The sequence below is a fragment of the Lissotriton vulgaris genome, chromosome 5 (genome assembly GCF_964263255.1).
Source record: "Lissotriton vulgaris chromosome 5, aLisVul1.2, whole genome shotgun sequence".
Taxonomy (NCBI): Eukaryota; Metazoa; Chordata; class Amphibia; order Caudata; family Salamandridae; genus Lissotriton; species Lissotriton vulgaris.
Genome location: NC_141693.1, coordinates 303,018,206 through 303,039,779, shown reverse-complemented (window position 1 = coordinate 303,039,779; position 21,574 = coordinate 303,018,206). Strand labels below are relative to the sequence as shown.

The window sequence follows — 21,574 nt, the reverse complement described above, 5'->3', positions numbered from 1 at the left end:
CATGGAAAGTAGTCTACTTTGCAGTGCCGCAGACCCTATCATCAGCAGCCATTGAAAGTAGTCTACTTTGTAGTGCCACAGATCATATCATCAGCAGCCATTGAAAGTAGTCTACTCTGCAGTGCCGCAGATCATATCATCAGCAGCCATTGAAAGTAGTCTACTTTGCAGTGCCGCAGATCATATCATCAGCAGCCATTGAAAGTAGTCTCCTATGCAGTGCAGCAGATCATATCATCAGCAGCCATTGAAAGTAGTCTCCTTTGCAGTGCCCCAGATCATATCATCAGCAGCCATTGAAAGTAGTCTCCTTTGCAGTGCCGCGGATCATATCATCAGCAGCCATTGAAAGTAGTCTCCTTTGCAGTGCCCCAGATCATATCATCAGCAGCCATTGAAAGTAGTCTCCTTTGCAGTGCCGCAGATCATATCATCAGCAGCCATTGAAAGTAGTCTCCTATGCAGTGCAGCAGATCATATCATCAGCAGCCATGGAAAGTAGTCTCCTTTGCAGTGCCGCAGATCATATCATCAGCAGCCATTGAAAGTAGTCTCCTTTGCAGTGCCCCAGACCATATCATCAGCTGCCATTGAAAGTAGTCTCCTTTGCAGTGCCGCAGATCATATCATCAGCAGCCATTGAAAGTAGTCTCCTTTGCAGTGCCGCAGATCATATCATCAGCAGCCATTGAAAGCGGTCTCTTATGCAGTGCTGCAGAGCATATCATCAGCAGCCATTGAAAGTAGCCTCCTATGCAGTGCAGCAGATGATATAATTGACAGCACTGACTGTAGCTGTCTTTGCATTGCCGCAGATGATATAGAGGGGCTTGACATTGCCGGTTCTCAAAAGCTGGAAATATATTCCATGTTTTAATTTGAAGATCTCCTACAGTAGCATAGTGTTTTGCTAACCTCTGTTTTTGTGTGAGCTTGAGTTGTACGTTATTCAATGTATATCAGTTGTAAATCCCCCATTTACGAATAATCTACTTTCATTGTATTCAATTGATTGACGAGCAGACCCCATAGTTCTGCGAAAAAGAAAAATGCTTCACACAGTAACAAGCACACTGACCATGAAAGTGATATTGCCAAGGAGACGTGATGTCGAATAAATTATACATTCAATGAAAGCGAAGCTCCAGTTACAGCGCTAGTTAGCTTACACTGTATCTGTTTACAAACGCACACCTGCTGCCTTGCACTTAATAATTACCAGAATACCGTTGTCAGGTATTCCTGAATGACACAGCAAAATAATGTGCCTTCATGTTTCAACGCTTGCCATTGCAGGAGTTTGTTTTTCTTATCTGTTGGAGGCCTGCATGTATTATCAACAGAACACAGGCCAAGATTCTATACCTGTGAAAACTGCTGTTCGCGCAGGGATCAGAATTCTGAACAGTACGATAACTATGAACTTAGCAGTTTCTCCTGGTGAATTTCAGCAGCTCCACCTTCTTAAATATACTGGGTTAAAACATGCTGTGTATTTTGAGAAGTGCAAGTTCACGTGGAAGACACAACATTCCATATGTAGTGTCTCATTTAATTGATAGCAATTCATAATAGGAGGTATTTAGCACTCCCAGCAAATATTGCACCCAGCAGGGTTATCGTTCATAGGGTGCAATAAAGGAAACCACTTGGAGTAAGGGCTGGTCTGTGTAAAAACATGTAATGCCCATCCTGCCATTTTTTTGGTGTTTGGGGGCTTTTGAGCCTCTCAGCCTTTGACCTGGTGGTTTTTAATCATGTTACCAGAAACGTTCTATGGAATTCTAGGATCAGACAGAGCACAGTGATGTCCTCACTTTCGTTAGGTTCTATGTAAATACCAAATACATACATGCATCAGAATACATCCTGGGCAGTTATCTATATACCCTTTCCTTCCCACTATGTCTCCTTCTATTTCTCTCTCACTGTATCTGCCTTAGTTGTTGGATGTCCTGTCTTTTGAGTTCTTCCTGTAGGCACTGTTCCTCTTCCACCAACCATCTAGTGGACCTTAATCAAAGATTTTCCTATGAATGTTGCTGTTTTTTATGGTTCCAAATCCAATCTAGGGGCTTCAGAGGACCATTGCCTGGTTTCAGTTGGTGCGGGCCCCAATAAATGCCTACCGTATGAAACTAGCCTTAATGGCCTGATGCATACATAACCACTGGTAGCCTTAGCTGGAAAGAATTGTAATGGCCTACTACAGTAATAAACTTCAATAGCTCTGGGGCCTTTTGATCATCAATGACCCCTGGCTTCGTCAATAAAAATCCTCTGGTCGCAACAAGATACATGATTGTCACTCAGTCTTGAAATTCAGTTGACCATGTCATTATTGATTGACAAGTATCTATCTATTATGAAGCACAGGTTTTCCTTGATGTTACATTAATTATAAATTATAAGCATTAACATAAATGGCGATAAGCAGTAATTCAACACAGTGGCAGCAGCTTGAATGGGCTTTAATGGCTCAAGCAATAATGAACCTTGATGGCCCCAACCAGTAATGGTCATCAATGGCCACATGAAAAAGTGACCTTCAATGGCAACAAAGTGTTCTTGAGGAGGTTTACAGCTGCTCCGGTGCTATATTTGCAACTGTTTGATGCCTCTCAGATTGATGCTGAGAATGTGAAAATGACCGATGAAGTATGTTAAAGAAATGGACAACACCTTGATGTTTGAATTCTGGTAAATTTCTTTTACTCTTTTTCTCTGAACAGAATAGTGTGCCTCCAGTAATGGCCTTCCACCTTGGATCCCTAGGGTTTCTGACTCCTTTTAACTTTGACAACTTCCAGCCCCAAGTTACTCAGGTTATTGAAGGTAAGGAATATGATTAATCTGCATTGACGTTTTTCTTTATTAGATTGTGCTAAAACTCTTTTTGTATTTTAGAGTTTGTGAGCATTAATAGCATGCAGATTAAATTAGCAAAAGGCACATGTTCTAACAATATGTGTTTTTCCATCAGAGCAGCAAGTTCTCACAGTATAGATAGGAATACTTGGTTTAGTACATTGATTTTAATCTCTTTAAAAGCTAATAAAGTTCAGAGGCCGAAGCCCCTGGAAGTAGAGTGTAGAGATGCAGTTATCCAATCAAGATTGCACAAGTACCACATACAGTGGTCTTAAATCCATTGGTTTGTGGATTGGGGCTGCCATAAGGGAACTGCTGCTTCTTATGACCAGCCTACTATACTTTGTTGACCGCATGAATAACATTGTTTAGGAAGATTGCACCATGTCTTTGATATATTTTACGAACGTCACCAGCTAAGGGATCAATAGTGAAATCAGTATATATATTCTAATCTTATCAGTAGCTAATATACCTAATCTGCTGGTTGCATGTTTTAGAACCTCCTCAAATAAATACTATCCAGTGCTGAATAAGGTTCAAAAGTATGTTGAAATTGACACAGTCTTGGTAGTCCTTTTCTTTTCTTGACAGTAAATTAATTTCTTTACCATTTGGGTACTAGGCAATGCAGCACTTGTTCTTCGGAGCAGGTTAAAAGTTAAAGTGGCGAAGGAGTCCAGGGATAACAAGTCATTGATCCAGAATGGCATAGAGGAGAACGGACTGGGCATGGTCACCTTCATGGAGCGGGAACCTTGTAAGATAACAAAATATCAGGTCAGTGCCCTTATCAAAAATGGTCATTGTATTTGAATGTGGAATGATCTTCCAGTTGCTTACACATTTGGAAGAATGCTGTTGCCTCTAAAGGTACAGAAATGAACATTTTGTTTTTACGGTGTGTATTTTATCAATGGGAAAGTTGAAAGTTTGGGCTGGCTTCAATTTATAATTAAGGTCCTTATTTAGAGATTGGTGGACGACATACTCTGGCAAACGTCGGGGACTTCATGTCAGCCATAGTGCAATTATAGCCTATAGCATATGTAACATGGTGGGATACTGCCATGTTTTGATGGAGTATTCCATCTGCCAAACTCTAGATGAATCCCTTAGACTTCACTGTTGTGCTAATGAAAGTGACAGTAATGGGATAACAGCAAACCATATTGTTATAAACAATTACCTTTCGGCAATAATCCACCCTGCATCAGACGACTCACCATGCTTATCTGAGATTTAGTTCAGCAACTCCAAGACTTTAAAGTTCCTTATGTATTTATTCCATATTCATCCTAAATCATCCACAACAAAGTCTTGGATATGCTGAACTTAATAAAGTGCTGCCAGTGGTTTGTTTAAGAAAAGAGGATGAAGTAACTGTAAAAAGAAATAGGGGTTTTTGAAAGTAACCTATATTTCACATTTACTGGCAAGATTCAGAGAGTGCAGCTCTCCTCAATGCAAAGAGTAAACCATTTAAAAATCATAGCAGCTCTTTTCTGAAGTAAGTGACGATTTTAATTGTAGGAAGCTAGATCAAAGCTCTTTAAGTTCACCTCCTCCCTAAACAGTGACTGCCTCACTGTTCTATTAACTAATTCTGTTACCAACTTGGCTGATACTCAGAATCCTAAATCAGAATATGGCCTATCCTCACGACACTCTTATGTTACAATTGAACTAACATGAACCATACGGGTGTGTGCATAATAGTATCACTACCCCTTCCCTTTGATTTGTCGAGGATTTTAGTTCATATGTCGGTGCCAAACTAGGTCAAGGTAAACACAAGGTCAGCAAAAAATTGTCAAACAACCATCACTCACACCACCAAAAAAAAGTGGAGAAAGAGAGTGAGCCCCTCACGGTAGAACCTCCAATGGGGTTATCTGGCTAGTGGTTTGCCAGTGTACCCACTTATCATCATCGGTAGCTCACTCTCAGGACAGTGGAAAGAAAAAGACACAAACACAACGGGTAAAAGGACAGACACCATGTAATAATCCTTTTACTTCACCGCAGTCAAGCAATGTACTAGGTGTTCATGAAACAGCGAATAACAACTTCCAATCGCTGTTGTAGTGTGCACATTCACAGAAAACCCCAGAAAGAAAAGAACAAATTATTCACCAAATTAAAATTGGAGAACTCACTGGCCACTCATACTTTATTCTGGTCTGCGAGAACCCCAAATTAAAACAGACTCACGCTAAACCAATTTGGGTTAGCGTGAGTCTACCATTTTAATAGCAAATTACTCTACAGTTTTGAAGAAAAATTGTCATGAACTGTGGCTGTACCTCCTGTTCCGACAATAAATGCCTCTAAATCTGTTGAAGCAAAAACAACAATTGATGGACAGAATGCAGAACAATGTCATACATTCACCCCAGTACAGAGATCTAGGCCTAAATCTATCGCTTTTTTGCTCACCATGCCATTCCAGCTTTGACCCAGCCATCTGCAAATCAGTCTTGACCCTGCGCCCAGTGGGAACAGTCCAGCCTGAACTGCTAGGCCAGGTCCTCCCATGACTGCAAAAAAGCATCCCAGGACCGGTTTCAGGCTTTCAGCCCTCATCGGCCAGGATAGCTTGACTCCAGTGGCCTAGAGCACGCGAACCACGTCTGGGCACACCCGTCCCACTCGGGGTGACAAATGCAAAAAGAACAATTGATGGACAGAATGCAGAACAATGTCATACATTCACCCTAGCACAGAGATCTAAGCCTAAATCCATCGTTTTTTTGCTCACCTTGCCATTCCAGTTTGGACCTAGCCATATGCACATCAGTCTTGACCCTGCGCCCAATGGGAACAGTCCGGCCCAAACTGCCAGGCCAGGTCCTCCGTGGCAAGCATCCTAGGACTGGTTTCGGGCTTTCAGCCCTTATCAGCCAGGATAGCTTGCCTCCAGTGGCATGGAGAGCCCGGGACCCATGTCTGGCCATACCCGTCCCACTCAGGGTGACAAATGCAATAAGAACAATTGATGGACAAATCTGTTGATAGCACACTTACAGTGTACTGCACTACATGTATGCAGGTTTTAATAATAAAAAAACACATTCAGAGAGGTTGGTGGTAAAACCAATTAAGTAGGTAACTGAAGATACTGAATTGATCTGGATTACAAGGGCAGTGGGGAAACCTTTATTCCTGATGTATACCCAACCCCCTCCGTCCCTCAGACATTCCACTCGAGCAAGCTGGTGAATTGTGTGGGTGTAAAATTGGCAGAAAAATTAGAAGTTACTTCTGGAATCCAGTCTGGAAATTCTCGGTTCCTATTGTAGCCACCTGTATCTTAGGATATAAATATCAGGGTGTTTCCCCAGCGAGGAATTATTGATTGACGCAGAATACCTACATTTCAGGAATACTGCTTCTGCACACTCCTTCTGCTCATTCACACTGATACCAGGTATAATGAAGGATTGTTCTGTGTTTGCACATTAGGAGTATTTCTTTTTTGTTGGCAATTTTATGATGCTTCTATTTTTTAGTAGCTACTTTATTATTTTTCCAGATTTTGAGTGTAAAATATAGAGTGCAGCATGCCTGTCCCTGTTATGAATTTGAATTTTACTAACCAACATAATGAAGATTATTAATCCATCTGTCAAAGGCTTGATAACCTTTCTCTCAGAGAGACCGATAGGTGTTCTAGGAGGAGTTAGGAACTTTTCCTGTAAGACTAGTTGCGGCCAGGGCATACTAAATCCATGTCTAGCTCATCTCTCTGGCTTTTCTCTAGTCTACTGATCTTTTCAAGATCTTTCCAAGACTGGTTCCTGACAGGATCTTCTCATTTCCCCTGCATGCATTCCATAGTTCCTTCTTTCTTTGTGTAAAGTTGGATGTCTACCTTTTCTCATGACGTTTACTATTGTACTGCAGGTCCTCAATGAAGTGGTGGTGGATCGGGGACCCTCTTCATATCTGTCCAACGTGGATGTCTTCTTGGATGGACATCTGATTACCACAGTTCAAGGGGACGGTATGAGACTTTCTCAATCAGGACGCTTGTATTGACCGTTGGTGGACATCGTTAGTGAGCTGGCAAATTCTTTGCTTTTATGTTATTCCTGTAGTTCCGTTTTAGGGCATCTTCTTAGATTGAGGGATGATCTGCAGCACATAATGTAAATTTGGTTTAGGGACCATGTACTGTCTCTTAAAAGTAAACAGAGCAAGAGCTGGTAGAATTCATGGAATTAGAAAGATGGTTGAAATGGCAACTTTCAGTGAAGCCTTTGTAGACTACATAATTTGTTAAACTCGTTAGTCATCCAGCCCCTGTCCTCTCGATGTACCATGAGGGAGAAAGGGCATTTTGCACATGAACTCCCTGCAGATACTCAGCTCTAAAATATAGTACAACCAGCTCCCACTATTTCTGGTGACACGCAAATAATACTGACAACTGTGGCAAAGTAGTGAGGCCAAAGACCGAAGCAGTACTCCCATGTATTTCCAGCCCCTCTCCCTGTGTTTCACTTATTTCATTTTCCCTAATGATCCAGGTGAACTGAACCATGCCCTAGTTTTTGATCCGGGCCATCCAGTTGAGTGCCATAGGGAACTCAGTTGGCCCACATATCCCCATACAACCGGGCCAGTTGAAGTGACTGCACATTTTCAGCACACGTCTGTCACTTCCGAACAACCCCACATCTTCCAACCCTTAGTGTGACACTGTATTGAAGTGCTTGCGCTAGAGAGGAATAAGTGGCTATCTGTGATCTTTGACCCTCGAGATGCACAGCAGAGGTGTTTCAACTTGCCAGGCAAACAAAAAACTGATCAACTGTAAGTTTCTTCTTCTGTTTTTTTCCTCAGGAGTCATAGTATCCACACCAACTGGGAGCACAGCATATGCAGCTGCTGCAGGGGCCTCTATGATTCATCCGAACGTTCCGGCAATCATGATCACCCCAATCTGTCCTCATTCTCTGTCTTTCCGGCCTATAGTTGTCCCTGCCGGTGTAGAATTGAAGGTAAGATGAATGTTTGTGCCTGCTGTTAGCACTGAGCAGAACTCGGGGTGATGTGTGTATCAAGTCTGTAAAGATGTACAGGAAACCGGCTGTTATTATAAGACTAATTTATAAATCAGTTTATATCCGTGTACACAAAGCTCTGCCCATGCAGTACGAGTTCGCCTGAATGGGCCCTACTGCTGGCCAATGTTACCTACCAACCAAGGTAGAATCTATCACTGAACTATTCGATAATATCTGTTGTAGCTGCCACAGTCCAACTGCTCTAGATGGGATAAGAGAGTAGCATACTACCTTATGAAACTATCCTTTGCAAATCTCGCATTCTGTGGCTTTATAGACAAAACCTTGGTCTTGGGGGATCTCGTCAAGACATTCATTTGAATCCCTTTATCAACCTACGAATGATCAGACACTTTAGAAAAAAAGGGGAACACAAAAACAAATGCTTTTGGTTGATTTAATATACATTGTTTAGTTATAACAAGCCCTCAGGATGTTGAATAATCAACCACTTTTAATGCACGCTGGCATGGCCTGCCTGATGACCGTGATTAACAATGTACTGGACTACTGATTTTTTAAAATTGATTTGCACTCACTGGTTGCTATCATGGGCATGCTTGAAGAAGTAACAACCTAGATTTTAGGACGAAAATTAAAAATAACAGAGAAATAAGAAATGAAGGGTTTCACAAATTATATCATTACTTGGGCACCTGCATAACCTTGCATTGCAAACTTGACCAGTACTGCATTCTGTAAAGTACCAAACCAAGCCTCGTGCACAAAGATAAGATAGTGGAAAGGCATCCTGTCCAGATATATTATACACTCCCATAAATGTTATCTTTCAAGTGATTGAGCTCTTTGATAGTCTAGCAGACTGTTGGGATCTTGCTAACGTTCAGTTTAATTGCAGAGTTTTGACAGCAGTATTCTCTCTTGCAGATCTCTTGAGAACTGCACAGTAGATCCGAGTGTTCCAATTCTTGGATGTAAGACTCCTTAGGTGGACTAGCGAGAGTGGATGTTTAGAGCTTGACTTGCCCAAAAGATATTTGATGGCTGTTTCATAAAGAAACTAATTGTGGTTAAACCTTATTCTTATCCTGAAAATTATTATTTGCAATAGAATGACCACTGCAACGTCGCTTACACTCAGTCTAGCATGCAAAGTCAGAATGGAACTCCAGTGATTTAGAGGCAACAGATAACTCAAAACACATAGTTAGTGACGTTAAATAGCAATGCCCCCAACATTTGACCATCTAGAATACTGATTTGACGTTCTTATTGTAGGAAAGTAGGATCTGCTTTTTATGGTTACCACCACTTTTTGCTTGATGTTGCATTGTTTTTGACTAGTCTGACTGGGATTCTGCTTATCAGGACCCCAGTCTATCTGTTTTCTCCTTTAAATTGACATACATCTACTTTGGTACACTCCATTTGGATACTGGGGTACCTTTATAAGTCCCTAGTATATGGTACCCATGTACCCAGGGCATAGGTACACCAGAGGCCTCCCATGGGCTGAAACATGTATTATGCCACCCATGAGAGGCCATGCAAAATGGAACTACAGGTCTGCTACTGCAACCTTTGTAAGCTGGTGCTTGCACCACTTACTTAGGTATAGGTTCACTATATCTATTGGGCACTACACTTAAAACTTGTAAGTCACCTCTATAGCAGGCCTTATCAATCCTGAAGCAGGGTGCTGGGTTTTATGTGAGAGAGCCTCTCTGCCGCATTCGGAGACCATTCTCCCAGTTTGTCTGTGACCCTGGCGGACATATAGGTAGAGGTGCATTATAACCTTGCGGTAAATGCAATCTCGAAAACGGCTGCATAGAAACATATCGTGTTTGGTATCAAACACCTTGGAATCATACCTTCACACCGGTAACCGGTGTGGGAGGTATGATTCCACCCTTCTGGAGCAAGCTTCGTGGGGTCACAGGTCTATCTGGTGTCAGCCTTCTCGACCCGGACAGCACAAAATGGATGCTGCCGACCAGAGACACATTTCTGCCCTCCTGCTGCTGAGCCAAGCTCGAGCAGAGGAAGGCAACACAAGAGGCATCCTGTCACAGGGAGCTGTGACCACCTCCCAGACAGGATTTATTGTATTGGGGCTGGGTGGGTGCACTCTGAGAGTGCCTGAAAGTCTGCACCTGGGGCACATTTGATGTCCCTGGGCATAGTCCAGTTCATACCAGTTCTGGGAGCCATTGGCTCCTGCTCTGGCGCAAAACTGGACAAAGGACATGGGAGTAACCTCCCCTCTGTCCTGCCCCTCCCCTAGTAGGGTCCCCTGAATCTGTCCAACCCTCTCCAGTCGGTACAAAAGGGCTTACCTGGATGTAAGACTTTAGATTTTACGTGGACAAGATTCTACAAGAAGAAGCCACTGACCTTCGACCGTTTGGACACTCTGGACTTCGCTCGACCTTGACATGGCTCGACCCCCTTTCCCTCTGAAGCTTTGTCTGTTCCCTTGCTCCATACAGGCTCCGTGCAGGACCTGTGGTGCACTAAGGACAACTGAAGAATCTCCCTTGGGGTGGAGTCACTCCCCTGCCTTTGCAGGCACCTCAACGCATCTGACCGGTTTGCTGCTCCAGAGTTCCTGTGGACTCCGAAGATCTCAGCAACACAGGAGGTGGGTTACGAAGGTCCCTGAGGTTGATCTGCCCTCTCAGCAAGTTTGGGGCCAGTATCCGTCGTGGGGACTGCATAACTCGAACCCTGTGCACTGAGTCCATTTGCAGTTGCATATGCTTGTTGGCGATTCTTGAGCTTGTGCATTGGACTCCGTGTAGTCCTGACCCTAAGCAGTATTTGCACCAAAGAACTCCAGCCTCCTCACACCGAGTGCTCCGTGGCTGATACTTTGCAATCTTGCTCGAGATCCCCTCGCAACTCCTGGTCATTCGGCCTGTGGGTCCTCCTGAGGGTCATCTTCATTTCTGTTGGGCTTTCCTGGTTGCTCCAGATGTACCCTGACTCCCCATTGCTTGGTGAGTCCCATGAACCTTGCCAGTCTACATCGTAACCTGTTTGACCTTCTGCGTGGGTTGCTTTTGCTAAGGCTTGTTGGTGCTCCAGCCAGACACCCACCCCTCAGCACTCGACATCCTTCGTGGAACAGCTCACATCTGGCTCCTGGTTGTCGTCGACGTCTCCTCGTCCTCGTGCCTGCAGAGTCAAGCATCTCTTCTTTGCACTTGAAGCACCCGACATCGGTGGGCATTCTTCTACCAAGCCCCTGGTCACTCTGAAGTTACCCAGACTCTGTCCCTTCTGCTTTCAGGTTCTTTCCAAAATCCATGCTTGGATTCCTCCGGACCCTTTTCACCTCCACGGCTGCAGTACTTCTTCACAGCCCTCCATTGAGAACGATGGTGGTTTCCAACACTATTCGAGACCTATGCACCGTACACGGGTACTACAGTATCCACGGGTGGGGTGGCTCTCTAACCTCTTAAAGTTCCAACGAGTTTGCTCGAAGTCCTACTAGAAGGGTCCTTAAACTTAAAAATTGCAACTGCGACTTCCTCATAGAATTGTATGAAGGCAGCGGTCGTGTTAGCACACTGCACCCGTCCTCCGTGGGGTCCCTATCTACTCACCTTGGGTGGTTCCTTGTGGTCCCAGAGATTCTACGTGCTAGAGACTTGTCTTGACCTCAGTCGTGATTGTTATACCACTATTTTAGTATATGGTTTGGTCCCCCCCTGGAGACCACTGTGTATTGTGCTATTAAACTGTTCTATTGATCTCGTATTGTGTGCTTTGTGTTCTATCCTCGTGTAGAGGATTGTAGAGAGTGTTATATTAATAAATACATATTGTTTATATAACTACTCTGTCGTTCTCCTTTGATTTGATTAATTCAGGAGGTGATATTTTGGTAAAATAAGCTGCTTTTGGGGGGCGTGGCTAGCAGCCGATCATGGCGGCAGCTTAACAAAGGAGCTCCAGGAGCGAGGCGACATGCCCCGGCAATCCGGCACGTTAATCCGTTGCAAGAAACACTCCGAAGGGGCAAACCGGGTCTAGGACCGAGCGGTGCCCAGCAGGGAAAATACAAAAGCCGGTGGACACCGGGAAGCGAAGAAACAGAATCCTGCGAGGTGAGGCCTGAAAGCGGCAGCGAGCAGCGGACTATCCCTCAGCAGCGATCCGGGCAGAAGTGAAGTGGCGGCGGGGCCCCGGCGCCGGAAACTAGCGCAGAAACAGAAACCAAGAGTGGTGCTAGTGACGGAGGGGGCTAAAGCAGCATCGGCCGTCGAACAAAGACCAACGGAGGGAGAGGAAGTGCACGGAGGCCGGTAGGGCAGCGGAAAGCGGCAATACAGTTCGGAAGTTCTAGACGAGTGGTGGGAGAGAGGCGCGGCCCACACGGACCGTCAGTGTGGACCCGGCGGGAGGCCGATAATCGGCAGGAGAGTGCGGCGGCGCTGGGACCCCCACCCACACGGTAACTTGGAGATGGCGCCGGGGCGGAGGGGAGCGGCACGAACTGAGGCACATTGATGGGAAAAGACGGCGAGGGACCGTTATGTAAATGGGCCCAATAGACAAGGTGCACTACGCCCAAATCACATGTGGCCAGTAATTGGGTCCACTCCTCCAATTGACCCCAGGTGCAAAGACATTGGGCAGGGACGTCCCACCGGCGAGGCGCTGGGAAGGTGCGGACACGCTCGGACAGCGCTGCAGAGCAGGAGGGAGGCAACGGACCCGGCGGTACAGTTGTAATACATGCGAGGGGACCAGGGACTCTTGGCAGTAGGCTCCGCCTGGACAACACGCTGCGGAGGGGCCCGGAAGAGAAGCAGAGGTGGCCATAGTGACCGGTGTCTTGGGCAGGTAGGAGCAGTTTAGCGCGAGGGCGCTGTCGGTGGCCCCATTTCGCGAAGACACAGCGATCCTGGGGATTTCCCCCCCCACCACCACCCCTCACACGGGACTGTGGAGGAAACATTGGTGAAAGTGTCGCTACCACATCCACGCACCTCGAGAGGAGAAGCACTCCTTGAGAACCCGGCACGTATCCCATAGTGCCGATTCGCCCCACGTCTCGCACTGGCAAGCAACGGCCCTCAAACGACCCGGAGGCTGCGGTCGGAGAAGATAGCGGTTCGCAGGAAGATCCTAGAGACACGGTAAACACACAGCGAAGGGGCGAGGCGGACCCAGGAAAGAATATGGCGGGCAGGGGCTCTAAACACAACTCAACACAGGCCAAACTAGACAAATTCGCCTACGACAGGACTAATCCACCCCTGGCGGAACCTCCTAACTCCACAGGGAAAGCACAAGACGGGGAAAGAGCAAAAAGGCAACGCTAGAAGATGTAATGCGTGCCCTGACACAGGTACAAACCACGGTGGGATCTACGGCTACAGAAGTCACCCTGATTAGAGCAGACCTCCAAAAAATGAACGAGAGAGTGAAGCAAGTGGAAGTGGTGACAAAATCCCTGGTGGAAGACGTATCGGAGCTGCAAGTGGCGATGGAGAAGATGGTGGCCGAAAACAAATCCCTCAGAGACAAGATGGATGACCAGGAAGGGCGCTCGAGGAGGAACAACGTCCGAATAATGGGGGTTCCGGAATCAGAAGGTAAAGGTGCAATGGATCTTTACGTGGAAGAACTGATTAAGACACACTTGAACCCCAAGGGCCTCTCACACTTCTTCTCGGTGGAGAGGGCCCATAGGGTACCCGGTGGAAATCCGAAACTGCCCCCCCCCCCCCCCCCCCCCCCCGGACCAATCCTGGCGAGACTCTTTCATTTTCGCAACCGGGATACCATTCTACAGGCAGCGAGTGTGGCTCCAGCCATTCAAATCCAAAATTCCACGGTCGCCTTCTTCCCGGACTATACTGCTGAGGTTGGCGCGCCCGAGGAGAACTTTCCTGGATGTTAAGAGGGCGCTAAGGGCAAAAGAGTTGCCCTACTCCATGCTGTTCCCGGCGCGTCTTAGAGTGGTGGCAGAGGACAAGGTCTGGTTCTTTGAAACGCCGGAGATGGGCCAGGACTGGTTGGAGGGCTGGAGGCCCGCGGGGCAATCCCACCGCTCAAATAAAAATACCCGAAACCACCGGGACAATAGCCAAGCGGGATCACAATTGTCCGGAAGAGGGGGAGTGAACATGTCACCAACGCTTGAATTCCAGGGAGCGGATGGAGTAGAATCCTGATTTCTCGGTGTCAGCCACAACGCTGTAAACTAAAGAACTCTGCAGAATGGACACGCTTAGACACTGGCCTGGGGAGCTCAGAGGAGGGCAGGGATGTCGCCTGCTCCGGAGGACACTCCACCCCAGCGCGCAAGTAAACTGTTAAAGGGATGGGTTAAGTACTCTGCTATGTTGGGGAGGCGGGCGGTTGAAAGCCCGTTAAGCAGGGAGGCAGGGAGGGGGGTGGAGGGGAGGGTTTGTTTAGAAGTTACTGAAGTTCCACGAGTAAGGTCAAATTTCGTAAAAGAATACATGGATGGTCTAGGACAAGCAATTGGCGGGTACACCCCGGGAATGAGATCCGACTTACACTGTCATAGGCATAGGACAGACAATGCAAGACACTCAAGTACAGGCAACTGTGGAGGGGCTGCTGAGATCACGAGTGGTGCCTCTCCGACTCATGTCATGGAATGTGAGAGGGCTGGGAGATAAGATAAAGAGGGGGCTGGTGATGAACTCGGTGAGAAGGCAGGGACCGGCTTTGGTACTCCTCCAGGAGACTCACCTCACCGGGGGAGCAACCAAGGCTCTTGATAGGAAAGGCTATAAAATGGCGGTACATTCGGAGTTTACCACGGGTTCTAGGGGCACGGGCATATTAGTTAAGAAGTCAGCACAATTCATCACATTGAGCACTAAGATAGACGCACAGGGTTGCTTCGCAGCACTCCAGGGGCAGTGGGAGGGGAGGCTCCTGAATGTGGTATCCGTATATGTCCCCCCAGCACTGCACTCGGTCACGCTACCAGCGCTAGGTGAATTCTTATTGGACCCACCCGAGGGGGACATAATAATCGGAGGGGACTTCAATGCAGCAGTGGATTCCCTAGTGGATAGGTTCCCAGCGGTGCCTCAAGCGGGGGGCCCCTCACGTATTCAGAGATTCTTGACCGCAATGGGACTGATCGACATATGGCGCTATGCACACCCTGCCGCGAGGCAGTACACTTACCACTCCGCGGTCCACAATAGCCTGTCACGGATCGACTACTTCTTAGCGCTGGGTGATGGGGTACAACACGTAGATACTATTGATATACACCCTAGGGGGATATCAGATCACTCCCCGGTCACACTCACATTATCCACGCAGGAGAAATCACGTAGAAGGAAATCACGTAGAAGAATTTACCCAATACACGCTTCATATCTCAAGGTTCCCAAGGTGCATAAGACACTCAAAACTACGACATCACACTATTTTGCGGAAAACATTGAGTCAATACAGTCATCCACTATCCTGTGGGAGGCATACAAGGCGGTGCTAAGAGGACAGGCTATAACCTCCATAGCGGGACATAAAAGAGAGCGACAGCGTGAATTGTCCGAGTTGGAGCTGGCACTGCATGCCGCAACTGTGGCGCACGAAGCGAATCCTACACCGGATACTTCCCATGCCATGCTCCTAAAGCAACAGCAGTTTAGGGAACATGTAAAGCAACAGTCAGTGTCCCAGATAACAGAGACGACCCACAGAATCTACGACATAGGGGACAAGACAGGGAAAATGTTGGCCTGGTTAGATAAGAGGGAGGTAGTGCCAGAGGTATACAGCGCATTTGTGACATACAGGGGATGGTGCACACGAGCCCCGAAGAGATAGTGGGGACCCTAGCTGAGGATTTTGAGGGAGTGTACACACCGGACACTGAAGTGTCAGCGGAGATGGCACGCGCAGCGCTGGGACACATCCCTCATCAGACACTGACGCCGGAAGCGGTAACGGAACTGGAGGCAGACATCACAGAGGAGGAAATACAAAGGGCAGTTCATACTATCAAGCCGGGAAAGGCATCGGGACCAAATGGTATACCGATAGAATGGTATCAGGCCGTGTCGGAGGGACTCAGTGGGCCCTTGTTGGCTATGTATACAGACAGTCTGGAAAGGGCCGAACTTCCGTTGGATCAACGGACGGCGACCATCGTCGCAATCCCCAAACCTGGGAAAGAGCCGGAAGAGTGTACATCGTATCGCCCTATCTCCCTTCTCAATGCTGAGGTTAAAATCTTGGCTAAACTCCTTGCCACCCGGCTGATGGCCCATCTCCCGCAAATCATACACCCCGACCAGTCGGGCTTTATGCCGCATAGGAACACCGCCCTCAACCTACGTAGGGTACACAGTGTGCTTGCCAGAGCGGACACACTATCGGAAAAGGCGGTCATAATGGCGCTTGACGCAAAGATGGCATTCGACATGGTGGAGTGGCAGTATTTATTCGAAGTCTTGGTACATATGGGAATTGGTCCTAAATTCGTGGCCTGGGTCCGGCTATTATACACTAAACCTGTAGCACAGGTGGTGGTAAATGGCCATATTTCTCAAACATTCCGGCTAGGGCGGGGAACCCGTCAGGGCTGTCCCCTGTCGCTATTGCTCTTTGCGATCGCACTGGAACCATTGGCGAATCAGATATGCTCCACCTCACTGCTGAAGGGGATCACCTGGTCGGAGGGGTGGGAAGACCGCCTGTCTCTGTACGCAGATGATATGCTGGTGTACCTGACGGAGCCAGAACGAAGTATACCAGCGCTGTTGACGCTGTGCGACGAGCAGGGGAAGATATCGGGGTACACTTTGAACTGGAATAAGTCGGAAATATATGTACTGCAAGGCCCGCCCCCCACACTGCGAAAACTGCCCTCTAAAAGTGGCAGGGTCCTCCTTTCAGTACCTAGGTGTCCGTATTACGAAAGATCCGGCTGAGTTCTTTCAGAAGAACCTAACACCGCCGTTGGATCGACTGAAACAGGACGTTAAATTCTGGGCGGCGCTGCCGCTGACATTGTTAGGTAGAGCGGCACTATACAAGATGATGTCATTGCCCCGATTTTTGTATATCCTAGAAAATACACCATACCCAGTAGACACAGGATACTTTGGGAGGGGTGTCAGCGTTGATGGCCGGCCTCATGTGGAACAATCGCCCGGCACGAATAGCTCAGGCCAAATTGCACAGGGGGTGGTACGATGGCGGGATTGCGTTGCCGAACCTGCAACTCTATTACTGGGCCGCCCAACTAAAACCCATTAACCAGTGGCTACATGCACCTCAGGAAGACCCAGCGTACAGGGCGGACAGGGAGCAATTGGGAACCAATAACGTACTGGCACATCTCTATGACCAAAGAAAAGTGCGCTCACTCACAGGGCCCACAAGGCTTACTGCATCACTGTGGCATGCAGCACAGGCAAAACTGGGATGGAAGGGGAAACTCACAAAACTCACCCCACTGTGGGACACGCGGGTCCTGGGTACTGATCCAGCCTTCAAGAAGCCCTCTTCCCATTCTTCTGACAGAAGTTCCAAGTCGTCGTCGAAGAAGGCGTCGTCGACGGAGGCTCTGTCGACGAAGAAATTGAAACAGAAGCTGAAACTGGTTCCGTCGATGGGCTCGTCGACGGGACAGTAGTCGACGGGATCGTCGACGACAGATACAGCAGCGTCAACGAGGGACTCTCCGATGACGGCATCGACGACGAAGACGTCGACGACGACAGCATCGTCGATGAGGGTGACGACGACGACAGTGTCGACAATGAGGTCGACGACGATGGCGACGACAGTGTCGTCGACGAGAGCCTCGGCGACAGCAACATTGACGACGACGACGGCTGGGATGTCGACAGTCTTATCGTCTACTGCATCGACGACGCCCATCTCGTCGTCAAGTGTTTTTGTGTCGACGACACATACTCCATCGACGAAGCCGACGACGGCTGCATTCTCAATTCCATCGTCGACGGGACCGTCAACGATTTTGTCATCGGAAAAGAGGATCACAATTTCCATGACCAGGATTACCCCGGACATGACATCTCCCAGGAGGGTAACCCCTCTTCCTCCAGCTCTACTGTTCGATGAGTCCGAAGAGGAGGGTCAGGACTCATATGGCTATGCCAACAGCCCCTCCCAACTGCTGGTTAAATGCCAGGAAACTGACTCGGACGGAGGATATGACCAGGAGGAGGGCTATGAACGTCATGCTGCCCAACCACAGCAATTCTCTGGTCAATAGATGGTTACTGTACCATCATCTTTCCTACAGGACCTGCATAATATGCTGCAAGATTATGAGTCTAAGGCTACACACTCTGCTCCAGCGGCGCATGGCATGCCTGTCATGGCACCGGTCTCAACAGCTGTTCCTGTATCACCACCTCAGGAGTCTCTTCAACCACTGACAACGACTCCACAGGAGCCTTCCAGACCTGCTGTCACTCATGATGATTCCTCGAATGAGGATCATGATTCGGAGGGTAGAGATGATAAGGCCTCTGAGTGGTATGATTACTTCATTCCGGACCCTCCATCTCCAAGTCCAGATCCGGTGGATTCTCCACCTGCTGTTATCGGAGGTTTTCATCAGCTGATGGAAAGAGCGACTGGAAGATTCAAACTGACAATGACTAAGGTGTCCTCTGAGTGTTTCTTGTACGATTTCAAGGAACCTTACAGAAAAACGACAAGATCCATTCCAATAGTGCAACATCTCTGGGATGAGGGCCTTAAGGCTATGAAAAATCCTGCGGCGGTGGTCCCTGTGATACCGCGTCTAGATAAGAAGTACAAGGCGCCTGATGATGGTCCAGCTGCCTTGACAGAACCGGACTCAGTAATTTCCCAGGTGGCACAGAGGAAATCCCGCAACCCTTCTGCTCCTTTAACAACTCCTCCGGACAAAGAGGGAAGTAGATTGGACAATGCCGGGAAGAGATTCTCGTCCATGGCGAGTCTTCTTGTGCGAGCAGCTAATGCCCTGTCAATATTGGGCAGATATGACTGTCCGCTTTGGTGTGATGCCGCACCGTTCCTGGACCAGCTAACTCCAGAAGCGAAAGCAGAAGCAAGGAAGGTCTTCAAAGAGGGGGAGGCGACATCAATGGAGGTCATTGACTGTGCCATGGACATTGCCACAACGGTATTTCGTTCTTTGGTGGGAGCTGCGGTCCTTCGTTGCCAGGGGTGGCTGAAAGCAACCTGGTTTCGTCCCGCGATCCAAAATAAAGTCCTGTATCTTCCATTTGATGGAAAGGCACTGTTCGGGAAACTGATTGATGACACTCTCCAAGACATTAAAAAAGACACTGAGACCGCAAGATCCTTGGGTACGCTCCAGGATCCAGGGGTAAGAGTACGAACTACAGAGGATCTTACCAACAGCAAAGATACTCTTCCTATGGTTCAAGTTCACAGCAGTACCGCCAGCCTTACCAACAAAGGCAGGGCCAATCCTCCAATTACTCAAGGCCTAACAACAGAGGAAAGCAGGCTCGCCAGGGACGCGATGCGTCCAAGCGCCAATAGCGGCCTCCTGGCTCTTCCTACTGGACCCTCCTCCAAGAAGTCATCAGTTGGAGGCAGGGTATCAAAATACCTTCTGAATTGGTCCAAGATAACATCGGACCGTTGGGTGCTCAATATCATTCGAAAGGGCCATACCTTGGAATTCACCCAAATCCCACCAACAAATCCCCCTGCAGCCGTTCCATCAAAACACCTACGTCTTCTGAGGCTCGAAGTTCATCAAATGCTCCTCAAGGGGGCTATAGAGCCGGTTCCCTCCGACCAAAGAGGACAGGGATTCTATTCCAGGTTCTTCCTGGTCAGGAAGACGTTAGAGAAATGGCGCCCCATTCTAGATCTCAGGGAGCTCAACACCTATCTCATCTCCCTATCTTTCCGGATGGTTTCCCTTCAAGACATCCTGAGGTTGATCAATCTGGGGGATTTTATGGCCACTCTCGATCTCGAGGATGCATACTTTCATGTACCGATTCACCCAGCACACAGAAGGTTTCTACGGTTTACAGTAGCCAAGAGCCACTTTCAATTCAGGGTTTTACCCTTTGGTCTTCGCTCAGCCCCGAGGATTTTCACGAAGGTGCTGGCGCCGGTAGCTGAAGGCTCCGTCCAGAGAAGCAGCGCAGGACGCTGTTCAGGCTTGTACAAACCTATTTCGCAATCTGGGACTCATGTTAAACAAGGACAAATCATCTCTGGTTCCATCCAGGAAGGCACGATTCTTGGGAGCCATCCTGGACTCAAAACTCTCAAAAGCTTTTCCAACCCTACAAAGGCGGAGAAAACTTCAAACCATGGCTCTGGACCTACGAAAAAGAAGGTTTTTTCAGTACGCTGCTACAAGTCTCTGCTAGGGGTAATTTCATCATGCATACCCCTGATTCCTCACTGCAGGCTGCGAATGCGGCCTCTTCAGGAACAATTGGACATCCGATGGAAACAGATCATTCGACGACAAGGTGTCTGTCACCCCGACAATGCGAAGAGCGGCCCTGTGGTGGACACACCAAGGTAACTTGTCCCAGGGTCTATCATTCGTAAACGATTCGTCTCCTCAAGTAGTGACAACAGATGCGTCGTTGGATGGTTGGGGAGCATTGATGCAGGCACTGCACGTCAGTGGCCATTGGTCTCCTCACGACCGACGGCTCCACATCAATCTTCTGGAGCTCAGAGCGATAAAACTGGCTCTTCAAGCTTTTCTCCCACGTCTAGGAGGTTCACAAGTTCTCATCAGGACGGACAACACCACGGCCATGCATTATGTGAACAAGGAGGGAGGAACCAGATCTCTCCCGTTGTCACAGGAAGCTCAGGAAATCTGGGAATGGGCTATCCTTCACGGAATGTCACTACAAGCAGAACACTTGCCAGGGGTTTTGAACGAGAATGCCGACAGACTGAGCAGGTTATCATCAGTCAGGTACGAGTGGGAGCTAAACCAACAAGTTCTAGAAGAGGTATTCTGCCAGTGGGGCACACCAGCGATAGAGCTCTTTGCCACACGTCCAGCAAAAAATGCTGGTCTTATGCAAGCAGGCTTCACCACCACGGATCATTGGGGAATGCGCTTTCGATAGCCTGGTCAAGAACATTTGTCTACGCCTTTCCCCCCATTCCACTGATCCCGAGATTGATCAGGAAGATCAAAGTGGAACCATGCAGGATGATCCTGAGAGCCCCTGCTTGGCCGAGACAGTTCTGGTACACGGAGCTCCATCTGTTGTCGCTAGCTCCGCCTCTTCCCTTGAAGGTTGTTCCAGACCAACTCACAATGTCAGAAAGACAGGTTTGGCATCGAGATCCACAGTCATTACACCTAAAAGCATGTCTCCTGAGCAGCGAGAATTTATGAATCTCCCCATCTCGACCGAAATTAAAGAAGTCCTCTCCCAAGCAAGAGCCCCTTCCACAAACAAGACGTACCGCCTCAAATGGAAGAGATTTTGCATTTGGTGCAGGAGAGAGAAGATTGACCCCTTTTCTTCAAAAACTCATCAGCTTCTGCCTTATCTCTTGACCTTGGCTAAGTCTGGCTGGCCCATTCTTCTATATGGGTACACTTGGCAGCAATTTCAAGATACAGATGGTCGGAGTCCGGACCTTCTTTGTGGTCTTCTAGAATT

At 47.9% G+C, this 21,574-nt stretch overlaps 1 protein-coding gene across 3 annotated transcripts in view; it reads left to right on the top strand.

Moving 5' to 3' along the window:
- The window catches only part of NADK (NAD kinase), a 408,294-nt gene that overhangs the window by 362,264 nt on the left and 24,456 nt on the right, over positions 1-21,574 (top strand). For all 3 annotated transcript variants that reach the window (XM_086921524.1, XM_086921526.1, XM_086921525.1), the window contains 4 exons: positions 2,733-2,835; positions 3,497-3,651; positions 6,778-6,877; positions 7,720-7,877. In XM_086921524.1, coding sequence (XP_086777650.1) covers positions 2,733-2,835; positions 3,497-3,651; positions 6,778-6,877; positions 7,720-7,877 — 516 coding nt within the window. The remainder of the gene's footprint in view (positions 1-2,732; positions 2,836-3,496; positions 3,652-6,777; positions 6,878-7,719; positions 7,878-21,574) is intronic.